General features: G+C 43.4%; 1 protein-coding gene across 4 annotated transcripts in view; it reads left to right on the top strand.

Moving 5' to 3' along the window:
* The window catches only part of LOC143368571 (uncharacterized), a 53,269-nt gene extending 40,197 nt beyond the window's left edge, over positions 1–13,072 (top strand). For all 4 annotated transcript variants that reach the window (XM_076811430.1, XM_076811429.1, XM_076811431.1 and 1 more), the window contains 5 exons: positions 2,154–6,366; positions 8,120–8,440; positions 9,117–9,301; positions 10,836–11,019; positions 11,768–13,072. In XM_076811430.1, the coding sequence (XP_076667545.1) occupies positions 2,154–6,366; positions 8,120–8,440; positions 9,117–9,301; positions 10,836–11,019; positions 11,768–12,046 (5,182 nt within the window). In that variant the 3' untranslated portion in view covers positions 12,047–13,072. The remainder of the gene's footprint in view (positions 1–2,153; positions 6,367–8,119; positions 8,441–9,116; positions 9,302–10,835; positions 11,020–11,767) is intronic.
* Positions 13,073–13,321: the final 249 nt, after the last annotated feature.

Raw genomic sequence — 13,321 nt, 5'->3', positions numbered from 1 at the left:
GTTTGTTCGGATTTTGTAGATAATCGTTGTGACACCGCCACACTCAGATTCACTTATCCACAATTGTATAAAATCCCTCTCGTAGATTCTCATCCAAGATGCCAACGAAGTCGCAACAAAAACTAACGAGGAAACGTTCCCACCCCAAAAATTCTGATTTTAATGAAACTTCGTGTGAATCTGGAGCATATTAGAGCGTGCAAGGAGCAATTTTTTTCGTCTGCGGAAATTCACTCTGATAGGGGTGAAATCAGCCCTTAAACCTACTGCGTTTTTTCAATTTTTTTTTTAATATAACTTTGTAACGCTGCGAGATATAATAAAAATTTAAATATGTGAACTGTGCAGCTTTTTATGTGACTATCACACTACCAAAAGGAAAGTAAAGTTAAAATCAGAATTTTCGGTTTGGGAAAGTTGCGTTTCAAGGGGTTATGCCTAGTCAGCTTCTGAGAAAGGACGTGGTATTCGGGAATTTTTTGTGGAATATCTACTGTATATTTTTTTTACAACTATTCGCTCATTTTAAAAGTACATACATGGAGAAACTTTCAGCAATTTTGTTATAGAAAAACCTTAAAAAATAAACGAATGACAGCCATTCTCGCGGAAGCTGTTTTGATAACAGCTCTGTGCGGTGAACAAGTTTTCTCTGAGGCGGATCATCTAAAATTAAAAATTCAAAAATACTCTGTTAATATATAATTGAATTCAGTAGATGAACGAAGGTTATTTAAGAAAGTTGATGTTTGACAAAATAGCGGCCGTTTAACGCAAACCCACGCTTTTTAGATGTCTGAATTGTTCGTTTTTCGATAATTAAAAATAGAGTTTTTGTTAAAATAAAAAATCCTTCGTTCATCCACTAGTCTTTGGTATATAAAAGAAGCAAAAGCTTAGGCCAATCGATAAAGCGGTTTCCGAAATATCTTGCTCACCGATATAAAAACATCTTCCGCGAGAATGGCTGTTATTCGTTTATTTTTAATGTCTTTCTACAACAACATTACTGAGAGTTGCTGCATATATGTACTCTTAAAATAAGCGAATAATTGTACAAAAATATACAGTAGATATTCCACAAAAAATTCCCGAAAACCGCGTTCTTTCTTGAAAGCTGACTAGGCATAACCCCTTAAAAAACTTCCCCTAATAAAACACCGAAGTGGCTCAAAGCATCTACTAAGTACACAGTTGAACACCCACTGATTACACATTAATCGCTCAAACGTGGCACGTGTCGGAACGATCTCTCGAATAAAGCCCGAACGAATTGTTTTACTCGGCTGGCCGTAGGGATCAGGGATGCCTCTAAACGCAAGTAGATTATCGGCCCCGATTATCGCATCGAGCCTTGACAAATCGCAAATTCTCCGCCCGCTAATTGGCAATCAGCGCTAACAATCCGTCAGCTGCTTTCATCCCCCGCCGATTAATTTCTCGTTGCATAATTGCAATCGCTGACTAGGCACCGAATCGTTTAAACCTACGCAGCCGTAGTAGCCTAACAATACACGAGCCCACCCCCGGAAGCGGACGCCCTCGAAGGAGCACCTAAACGACGCGCTTCCGGCACAGAGGCGCAGCGTCTTCGATTCCTCGCAACGAGAGCAGGATGGTCGCTCCGAATCGCGTCTGCCTAACCGCTATCAGCGAGAGGATAATCAGGCGAAAGGACATTAAACGCGCCATCAGCATAACAGCCCCTCGCCGAAGCACGAAGCGTCATCCAGCGGAGGGGAGGATAAGCCGCCGGGAACTTATCAATCGTCCCCGGGAAATCTCGTAGCTTTTCGGGCAAATCAGCGGAGAAGTACGGTGGCTTTTCGCGACGCTTGAAGCGCTCCTTCGTAACCAACCTAACAAAACGAAGAGAAGAAGGCCAACAGAACGTCCCAGCTTTCTCCTGCTCAATGATCTTAATCCCGCTGCGAGGGGGAGTCATACCTACGCGAAAATCATTTATCTCTTGCCGATCCATTCTGTCTATTTGTGCCCTCTAACCGCAACTCTATGGCAAGATTAACACGCGATATGTATAATGAGGAAGAGGATAGGAAGACGAAGTTGAAGGGGGATACCAGATAAGGACGCCAGAGCTTGTATTCTTATCTTGAGTTGGGAATTGCTATACATTGGTTGTGATTTCGTAGAGGGAACGAAGCTGTCAAGAATAGGACGCGAAAGGTTTTGCAGAAAGGGTTGGATACCAGAAAGAAAAGCCCTCAGAGAGGGGAAACAATGATGTCAGACTCTGAAAGGAATCCCAGGCGAAGGAGCGACAGTCCAAAATTCTTCTGCAAGGAGTCTGGGAAGTCTGCCACTACTTACGCAATTGATTCAAAAGCTGCTGGAAAATTGTCACCTGATTTTTCAGAAGATAGAGGACGACGAAGTGCAAGTCCGAAATTCTTCTGCAAGGAGTCTGAGAAGTCTGCCACTACTTATGCAATTGATTCAAAAGCTGCTGGAAAATTGTCCCCTGGTTTTTCAGAAAATAGAGGACGACGAAGTGCAAGTCCGAAATTCTTCTGCAAGGAGTCTGAGAAGTCTGCTACTACTTACGCAATTGACGCGAAAACTGCAGGGAAATTTTCTCCAGATTTTTCGAAAGGTGTTAAACGCACAGTGGTGAAAATAGAACCAAGGGGGGCTAGAGCTACGTTTACAGAGCTTCGCCAAAATATACGAAAGAAATCTGACAAATCTGCTGCAACTATGGGTACAGACACTGTAGATAGGCATCTCAAGTCCGGTAGAACTTCCTCCCCGGAAAGTATAAAAAATGAGATGCTAATTCACAAAAAGGTTCAGGACAAAATCAACACTAAACCAGTTCGAAGTGGGTCGCCCAATGTTTTCGATAGACTAACTAAAGAACGCAGTGCAAGTCCCAGGTTCCTCGATCGAGAATCTGAGAAGCCAGCCGCAAAGATGCACCACGGTGCTAAATTCACTTCCAAATCCCCAGAACGTACAGAGAAAATAGCCCAAAATCGCAGCGACAGTCCAAGAGTCGTGTCCCGAAAGCGAGAGGCTTCCAGCATCCACGCTCCTAAAAGCAAATCGCCAGATTCTACGAAAAGAATTTTAAGAAAAGCCAATACGAGCCCTCAGTTCTTCCTCACAGATTCTAACAGATCCTCTACCATTATGCTGGTGACGCCCGAGACAATAACAAAACCCAGAACAGACTCTGCGAAGTCTAAGAAGAAGACTGGAACTCCTGGACCCTCCATGAATAAATCTGACGTAACTCTTTCGAGCAGAATTGCAGAGTCAAGCAGGCGCGTGTCTGAGGAAGACGCGAAGGAAAGCTCTAAATACAATATACGAAGCTCCGTATCGCGATTCTTCTCCGAGCAATGCGAAAGAGCTTCCAGAAACGCGGGTGCTGGTACAGGGGACAGCATTCTATCGGCGGAAACCGGTAGAAGCACTGATTTGTCTCGTGGTTCGTCTCCAGTGTCGCTGAAGGACATGAAAACCCCCGGCCTAGCGAAGAGAACCGTCCAACTGTCATCGCCTAGATCGCAGAACATCGTGGACAGCAAAAATGGACCCGCAGAATTCTTTTGTTACGAGACGGAAAGATCTGCTACGACTGTGAAACCCAAGTCCCCGAAACACTCGATTAACGAACGATCTAAAAATCCTCGAACGAAATCGAGTAATTCCGCGAACGTCCAATCGATGAACGTGAAATGTAAATCATCAAAAACCTCTGGCAACTTCACTGTGGCTAAGGACACTGAAGTAACTGCGGGCGTTGGCAAAAGTAGCAGTCGAGGGTCGTCACCTGGATCAATGAAAATGGGAGATAGCAGAAGTGGAACTCCAGAATTTTTCTGCTACGAGTCAGATAAATCTGCCACTACTGTAAGTTTCAAACCGAAATCGAGGAAAGACTCCAAAGGTTCCGAAGGTCCTCCATCGAGACCAACTAGCTCTACAAGTGTCCATCCTCCAGGCGGATCACCAAAAAGCCCTGTTAGTTTCAATCTGCCCGAAGATGTTGAAATAATTCCTAATATTCGTAGAAATATCAGCCGTGAGCCGTCGCGAGGATCACAAAAGATCGTGGACACCAGGAGTGGAACCCCGGAATTTTTCTGCTACGAATCAGAGAAATCTGCCACGACTGTAAGCCTCAAACCCAAATCGACAAAAGACTCGACGAACAGCCGTCCGAAAAGTCCTCCATCCAGACCAACTAGCTCCACAAGTGTCCAAGCTCCAGGCAGATCATCAAAAAGCCCTGACTTCTCTCCACCTGAAGACAGCGAAGCAGCCGCTCGCAGAGGGTCCAACAATGTCCTACGATCCACCAGGCTGATCCGCGACATTATAAACCGGCAAAAAGGCGGAAGTAGGAGCGACTACGCTTCGGCGAGGGTGGCAAAGGAATCGCGAAGGAACGCATTCGAAAGCGCAGGAGGAAGCATCAGGCGCGTAGAATTGAAACACGGATCGAAAGTGGATGAAGCGGAAGAGCTCAGGGCGCACAGAAGCGTCGACAAAAGAGCGACGACACCGACAACCCCAGCGCTCGAACTTCTCGCCCCAGAATCCACTCCGAAAAGTTCCACGAGGGTGGACGTTGGAACCCAAGAGATCACGATGCACGATCAATACATAAAACAGGAGAGACTTCAACGAGGCCAGCTTCGAAGCACTTACTCGAAATCTCTCGGCAAGGCGCCGCGAGATTCCAGGAAGAAGTCGAGCACGGAGAATTTGTTCACGTATCCCGTGCGCAAATCTGGCAAAAAGAGGGTATCCCTTTTCGAGTCGAGTATCTTCGAGCCACCGAGAAAGGACCGCCAGGCAACAGATCGAGTCTTGGGGTCGAGAAGGACCACGGGTTCCAGCAGGGTAGCTGAAGAAACTGCCATCGGTGCGAAGGGAAACGCGTCGAGCACCGAGCGCTCCTGCAGCAGCAGCCCTTCCTCGACGAACAAGTCGGTCTCTAGTAGTTTGAAACGCGGATTAAGGGAAATTACCACGGGCCAAGGGAACGGGGCCAAAGCTCCGCGATCTGGAAGGAAAACTGCCAGCCCGATTTTTGGAGAGTCAAAGAAGCAACGCAGATCGCCCACGCCTCATAAGCAGGCTGAAATTTTACGATCCATAGAACTGGTTCGAAGGATCGTGAAGGGATCGCAGTTTGAGAGGAACGAGGCGCGGGGAGAAGTATGTAAAACAGTGGCTTCGAACGTGGTCGCTGAGAAGCGCGAGACGAGGAACACTTCCGAGAGTGAAACCGAAGGGAAGAAAAGCGAATCCATCGCGTCAGCGACGGGGAGTATAAGTTTCGCGAGCAAGGATTATGAAAGAACAGATTCAGTGGAGTCGGCACTCAGACGTTTCGATTCTATTGGCACGGAAGCCGGCGTGGTGTCTGCTCGAAGCACGTCGGGGCGAAGCGAAGACAGAGGATCGATGACAGAGAAAAGACGAGCGGAGGTGGAATCGCGCGGGGTTGCAGGCTCGGCGGATGATTCAAGAGCGATCTCTCTGAAAGCACTCGACCAGGCAGATGTAAATGTTCCTCCAAGCCCCGAGAACAAACTATCGAGGGGGACTTCGAAGAAAGCATCGACGGCGGCTGAGACCGCGGCTGCTTCCCCGGGGGCCTCGAGAACCCAGGAAACTGGAGGTCGGAAGAAATTAGCAAAGGCTAGGGACTCGATCGAGATCGCTCGAATCACGGCGAGGTCTAAATCACCAGCGTGCAGGAGAAAGCTCTTTCCAGACCTCGGCTCGACGCAGGGAACCAAAACCGGAGGCACGAGATCGGGGTGCAGCCTCGAGTCGATGCGGACCACGGAGCATCTTTCGCCCCGTAAAAAGGGACGTAAAAGCGAAACGGCGGATCCCGCGAGGGCCGCGACGAGATTCGTGAAACACGTGAAAAGGGCGGACAAAGGGAAAGAGGGTAAAGCGCCAACAGGTGCGTCGGGCTCGAATCGTTCTGTACTTGTGAAACGGTTGAGATCGATCGAGGATATTCGTAAATCCATCGGGAGCAAAAGTTGCCGTCGCCGGGCGACGGAAGCGTCGTCGTCGTTGAAGTCAGCGATTGCAAGCGATGCCTCGAGATGTTCGAGCCCGGTTCAACGCCGAGCTAGCAGCGAGGATCGCGTTGGGAATAGGAAAGGGTTATCCCTGTCGAAGCGATCAGAGAGTCTTAGCGGGAGGAGCGAGGCTTCGGGGGATTCGGAGAGGTCTGTAAAGTGTGCAACGCGTTCCTTCAGGGTCACGAAGAGCCCGAGTCCGGATTCGACGAAGGCGACGGAAATCAGCGGCCGTCCGAGGAGGAACGTCCCTTCGTCGCCATCGAAAAGCCCAGACACCGTGACGAGGGTGAGCAGGATTATACGAATGTAGAGTTAAAAATGTTGCTTCTAACAGTAAGAAAAAGTTTAGCGTTTTTGTGGATAAAGAGGTGCCTTTGTAGAGACAATATCAGTTGACCATTGAAAGCTACTGAAAACGGCTCATGATTTTGTTCCTTGGTTCTCAAAATTTCTACGATTTCTTAAGGGTAGATTCTTGTCTAACCCCAAAAGTAACTGATGTGTAAGAATTTTTTTTTAATAAACTGTTCCTCATATTGGATTATATTTTTGGGGGATTTAAGGAGGCATCTTTTAACTTGCAGAAAATATTTTTTTTATGTCGATCCTTCTTATTAATTATTAATTATTGTGGAATCTTGTCCACCTCTTCGACGACATAACTCCTGTTGGCGGGACGTGTAGCACCTATCACAGTCATCTGATTGCAAAAAAATAGAAGTTTCTTAAAGCTAGATAGTTTACGCTGGGATTGGTCTACTTTAAAGGAAAAAAAAATGAAATATGAAAGATTTATAGCGTTTGAAAGAAAAAGTAAGTTCTTTCTTTAGACAAATTTTTCATATTATTCTTTAAATCGACGAAAAAAGTATTATAAAGAAAAACTAAAATTAAAATTTTAGGTCCAGTTCTAGGTGAATTATTTAACTTTAAGAAAATTTTCTTCTTTTTGCAATCAGATGAAAATAATTAATAAATAATAAAAAGGAACGACGTGAAAAAAATCTACATATTTAAATATGCCTCCTTATATCCTAAAAGCGTTTAATGGAATATTGACAATAGTTTCTTCCAAAAAAGATCATAAATTTCGGAGGCTGTTACACAAGAAACCCCCCTATTGCACTATGATCTTCTGTATTGTTTAGCAGTTTTGAAACTATCAAGATTGTCTCCAGTTTCTTGAATGGAAATTACTGTTTTCTGGATTAGGAGATTGTCACCAAACTTGTACTTTGATTTGAAAAGTCAAGGTGACTTATGTTTTATATATTCAGATGTTTCCTATCTGAACCTTTTTTAAGTCAGCTATGCCTCTGTCAAACGAATACCTCTGAAATACCAGTCCTGATCCTTAGAAATGTCTCGCGTGAAAAGGCCTCGAAATTTTATCTCGATATCAAACATATATACAGAAGCAAGCCTTTCATAGAAAATACTGTGTAAAACAAATCCACTTTCTAAAATAGGATCTATTTTATTAAAAATATATATAAAAAAAATTAAGTTAAACGATTTTATTTAACAAATAATTATTTTCTTGTACTGCAATTACGATGGTGATATGTCACTTTAATTAAATTCGTGGGGTGGGATATTTCATCGCTCATTTCGACGCTTGATTGTGCATTAAATTGATTCGTAACCTGTTATGAAATATCCTGCACCACGATTTTATTTAAAGTGAAATATCACCATCGTAATTGTACAACGATAAAAGAATTATCTTTTAGTTTTTAGTCCATTTCTGATTAAATGAAATAAAATCGATTAAAAAAAAGTAATCGACTCCCTACCTGAAACGTTTAAATTCAAACCAAAACGCAAAAACATATACTATTTACTTTCATTCGGCTCGTACAAGTGAAACGTCTGAGAAATTAAATTCGAAGTGCATCTACGTGCACCATTTCGTATCGCAACGTAAGAAATTAAATTGATTATTCGCTATCGCGGCGAAACGGTGTAGCGCGATTTAAATGCAAAGCTGCTACGATAATTTTGCGGAGGGTTCTGAACTAGTGCATCTTTTATTGTAGCGTCCCTCGACCGACTTCAAAGTTCAAGATACAAAACCGTCGAAACGACCGGTGCCTATGAAAGGCACAGAGCCAATTGGAAACAGGAAGACGGCGACGACGTCTACTGCGACGAGTACGAGAAAATCGACGGATGTCGTCGATGGCGCTATTCTCGAGAATGGTCTGCATTTACGAGACCAAACTGCCGAAACGAAATACGATAACGACTCGCCTACGACGAAGAAGAGCGACGCTTTTGTCATCGAGTTCGATGAGCAGCCGTCGAAGGAAAACGACGGTCCACCTAAGAAGCCGTTATTAAGAAAGCAATCCACCGAAGTGAGTAGCTGCTGGTCATTAGAACATGAAGGCTATTGAATAAATAGTCGCGTAATTCTTAATGAATATTAATAAACGTACTCTAGGACTAAAGCACCTTTATTTTAAAGGGGTTGAAACTTGAAAGCTACCTGACAGTCTCGTGTTGCACTTTGATAATAGATCTTGTATTTAAATGGCAAAGAAATTACTTAACTCATAATTTTACATAACAGAAAGGGGCGAAGTCTGCGAAATAAAATTTTGATTCTGGTCCCGCATCCTAGCACAATATTCCGGACCATTGATCGCAGAATCTTCGCAGAATTTAATGATCCATGATACAATGCAACATTCTTATCACTCACTCGGCTACTTATTAATTTTTCCAAAACGACTCGAAGTTGGGAACGCGAGAAGTGAGCGTAAAACCAGCCGGTATCGACGAGAACTTACGCGATAAAATGTCGCCCGCTCTTTGACACCGATTAACCTGGGTGTCCCTGATTCAATTGCCCATGGATTCCTATTTCGTCGTGTTGTGATTAACCTAGAGTTACCTCTGCGAAATTCTCGAGTTCCGCTGATGCAAAATTAAAGGGTAGCCTCGGCAGGTGTTTCCCGCGAGACTGACATTCGGGGATCGCCGTTTCATCTTCTAATTGGAATTATCTTATCGTATCTTTGTACCAAACAGAAGCAAACACCTCCCGCGCAATCTGGCCGACCCCCGTCATCGGTTTCGTCCACGTCCAACGGCAGTTCCATGCAGGCTTCCGTTACCAGAGGTAAAATGGCTTCGAGAGCGAGGACGCCAATTTCCGGTACAGCGTCGTCCAAAGGGTCAGCTTCCAGCAAAGGCGGAGCAGGCTTGTGTGCCGCGTAAGGATTTCCAGCGTAATTGGTGTTTCCGCCGTGAACTCTTTATAGAAAATTAAAGGACCTCGAGCGCGTTCTCAGCTTTTTCAATCTGTAAATCTTTCGCGAAGAATTTTCATCGCCAGACTCGAGAGCACAAAAGGCAGCTACTAAAAGTTCTGTTTAGTAATAATATAACGACATATTCTGCTCGAAAGGTTCATATATAAAATATAAATAGATCGCGTAGTTTAATTGGTTACTGTTGGAGAAAGAAGCTATTAAAGTTTCTGTGAGACTTTCTACCAGAGTTTGCAACAGCTCGCAGAAAATATTCCGGACAGAGGAAATCTGTATTCTTCTCCATTGAAGAACCTTCTCCGTCTCACTTTATATTTAAATTCGGAGTTGCTGCAATTACGGCTTTCCGCAACTCCATCTTATCGAGATCATTGACAGACGTACATCACGTCGCTCACAGTTTCGAGTATTTGGGGGTCGGTTTTGAATTTAATTAACATAGCAATACTTTTACTAATTTCCTAATTACTTTGAGCAACGCACAAGCATCCCTTTGAGGGGTTATGCCTACCCGCGAGGTCTGAAAAAACATTCGGGAATTTTTGGGGGTAAAACTCGAAGGCTTTTTTAATCAAATCTTTATCTATTTGAAAGTGTACATGTTAAACTACTTGTAGTAATTTTTGCGATGAGTAATATAAATAAATAAAAAAAATTTCAGTGATCTCCCTACAGCGATTTCTTTTCAGTAGTTTGCGGTAACCACTCTAATTTTTGCCTGGTTCATCTGGAACAAAAAATTCGCGGGAATTTAGTTAATATATTGGATTATCTAATCCTTAATCTGTCATTATCCAGGAAAATTAATTTGCTACAAAATGGTGGCTTCTGAGAGCAAACGTATCGATATTCGTCGCAGAATCGCTCTCATTTTTCATCATTTTTCATTTATAAAATAAAAACTACGCAACGGAAATGAAAAAGCCACGATTAAGGATTAGATAATCTAATAAACTAACTAAATTTCGTCGAACTGTTTATTTCTGATGAACCAGGTTAAAGCTGCTACAGTGGTCACCGTAAAGTACTTAAATAAAAAAAACTCCATTCTCTATTTAGAAATCGCATTGCAAAAAAAACTACAAGAACTTTAAAATATATACTTTCGAATAAATAACTGTTTATTTTAAAAAGTCTTCAAGTTTTTAAAAAAAAAATCTCGAAAATATTTGTGATTTCAGACCTCACAGGTAGGCATAATTTCTTAATCCTCGCCTGGCGGATACAGGGTCCATGTGGACCCACCCTAACTATCGAATAACATGTTTCTTACCATTAACATTACTTCTTGAAGAAGATAAGAAACGTAGATTGTAACACGATCGGATTCTAAAACAATAGCTCGTTCTAAGGTGTGCACGAATGAAAGTGCGGTTAAAAATGGACTCTGCACCCGGCGTGTGACCAAAGTAGCCCAACACTTAAAGCGCGAATCGACTTTACTATTATCCACAATTGTCACTAAACTGTCTTACAGCGACAGTCTAGTTCCCTGCAAAATGTGCGGGCGTCGTTTCGCGCAGGATCGGGTGGGCCTTCACGAGCAGATCTGCGCGAAGACGGGCCAGAAAAAGAGGAAGCAGTTCGACGCGATGATATACCGAGTAAAGGGTACCGAACTCGAGCCATTTTTGAGGAGAGCAAGCTGTAAGAAGCCCGAGGTCAGTACGCCTTATTTCGCTTCCCGAATCCGCCGCCCTTCGTCCTCTTCCCGCCAATCCTCCTCACCTTCCGTTCAAATCCGCTAAATCAGCGAGACGAGGAGGGCACTAGGGTGGCCCTTAATTCCAACCTGCGATTTCTTTTGCTCTCACCCCCTAATATGGTTCCATTTCATAAAAAAATAATCCCTGAGGAAAATTATTGCAATCGGACAACAGGAAAGGGTGCAGACCAGGCCTTAAAGTTTAGAATTAGAAATAATATTAAAAGAGCATTCAATTTTCTACAATTACTGTATATATAAGTTTTTCGCGCTTCCAACTATTTTTTACATAGTAGCGTTTGAATATACAGAGGTCCGCGCTGCGCGCGTCTATACATCTCTCTATATTAAAACGCTATTATCTAAGAAATGGTTGGAAGCACGACAAAATTGTATACACAGTCATTGTAGAAAATTGAATGCTCTTCTAATATTATTTTAACAAAATTTCGATAGGGTTGACCATTTTTGAGAAATTCTTCAAATTCAAATCATTGATGAATTCTAAACTTTAACCCTGGTCGGCACCCTTTCCTCTTGTCCGATTACAATAATCGTTTTCAGGGTCTAGTTTTTTATCAAATGGTACCATTCTAAGGGGTGAGAGCAAAGAAATACAAAAAAAAAATTTCGACGCTGCCCTGCAGAGGACGAGGGACTGGTTCTAAAAGAATGGGATGGTTGCCGTGTCTTCACTGTTTCAGAAATCGAAGAAACCAGAGGTGAAGACCAACTGGCGGCGCAAGCACGAGGACTTCATCAACACCATAAGGTCTGCCAAGCAGGTGCAAGCTCATTTGGCAGCGGGAGGGAAACTCAGCGATTTGCCGCCGCCGCCAGCCAGCGACACCAGCGACTACATACAGTGTCCTCACTGCGGACGAAAGTTCAACCAATGTGCCGCCGAGCGTCACATCCCCAAATGCGAGCACATGCTGCACAACAAGCCAGTGCATTTGCGTGCGCCAAAACCGAAACGCTAATCCTCGCTCGCGAACGATAAATCTTCTTTTTTTTATATACGCGCAGAGTATATTTTAAGCGGAGCGAAAACATTTTTCCAATCGAGCAAATTCAGACAAGAAGAATGCCGTTGTAGTTGTGATTTTCCTCGTTCAAATTGTCAGGGAGGAGTTATCAGATTCTAAGTAGAATTCGCAAGTTTTTAGGCGGACACCTTGCCCGCGATCGGCGCTATTTTATACGAACGTATTTTCTCAACTACAGTGTTACGAAATTTTATACACTCGCCCGTCTATTTGTACAGCTTAGCGAGCTCGCAGAGTACTTAACATCTCTCGTTTCGTCAAATCCGCGCGAAATGTAAAAGTGGTTCGCAGATCATCCGCGGTATGCGCTCGAGTCACACGAGTTCTGTGCGCTTGCGCGTGGATCGTACGTACCCTGCCTCGCCATGAAACACGAACTTCTACGAGTGGTACATATGTATGTACGTGGGGGAAGAAATTTGTCGAACTGATATAACACCTCTTTGAATAATATACAGTCAACGCAGAAATCGCGGAAGAAATTTATACAGTTCTTTCCACTTGTGTGAACCGGAGTTTTAGAATTCGATGGTCGAGGTTTATGAAATTCAAGGATGTACAAACCTCTAACGTTCCATTCCAGGGAATTTCGACTATTTGGAACGGACACTTTATACGTATTTATATCTTTTTATACCGTAGCATTAGCGAAAATGTTACACAGTTGTTTCTAACTTTGCTATTGATACTCCCAACACGTATCGCCTTCTAATAATCACCACGAAGTATATTGAAGAAAATTCACATAGAATTCAAGGATTAATTAAATGGGATGAGAATGCAGCTTCATTAATACCACGGATATTGTGATTTACTTTATAAGTTTCGGTGAAAATAGGCTGTCTTTCAAGAAGGAGCGTACATTTTTGCAGAGCTTAGTGTTCTTAACGAAGGAGGATGTTGTAACAATATTATTATGACGAAATATTGGGAGCTAATAAACTAACTTTTTATTTAAAACAGGCGAGCACATTCTACGGTTCCGAACCTCCACCATTTCCATCACAGACGAGGTATAGGATAGACCTATCACCCAATGCATTTTTTTGTCACCGGTTTGGAGGGTCCTAGAACCCCATTATCATTTTTTGTCGCATGCAACGTTACCGGTGAAGCCTCGAAACAGATTGTAACGCTGCGTGTGGTAGGAATTAGAATTCATGAAGTGTAAAGTTAGGTCATTCGAAACCCGCGATTTACAAATGATTC

The sequence above is a fragment of the Andrena cerasifolii genome, chromosome 4, assembly GCF_050908995.1.
Source record: "Andrena cerasifolii isolate SP2316 chromosome 4, iyAndCera1_principal, whole genome shotgun sequence".
Lineage (NCBI taxonomy): Eukaryota > Metazoa > Arthropoda > Insecta > Hymenoptera > Andrenidae > Andrena > Andrena cerasifolii.
This window is presented reverse-complemented; position numbering and strand designations above follow the sequence as displayed.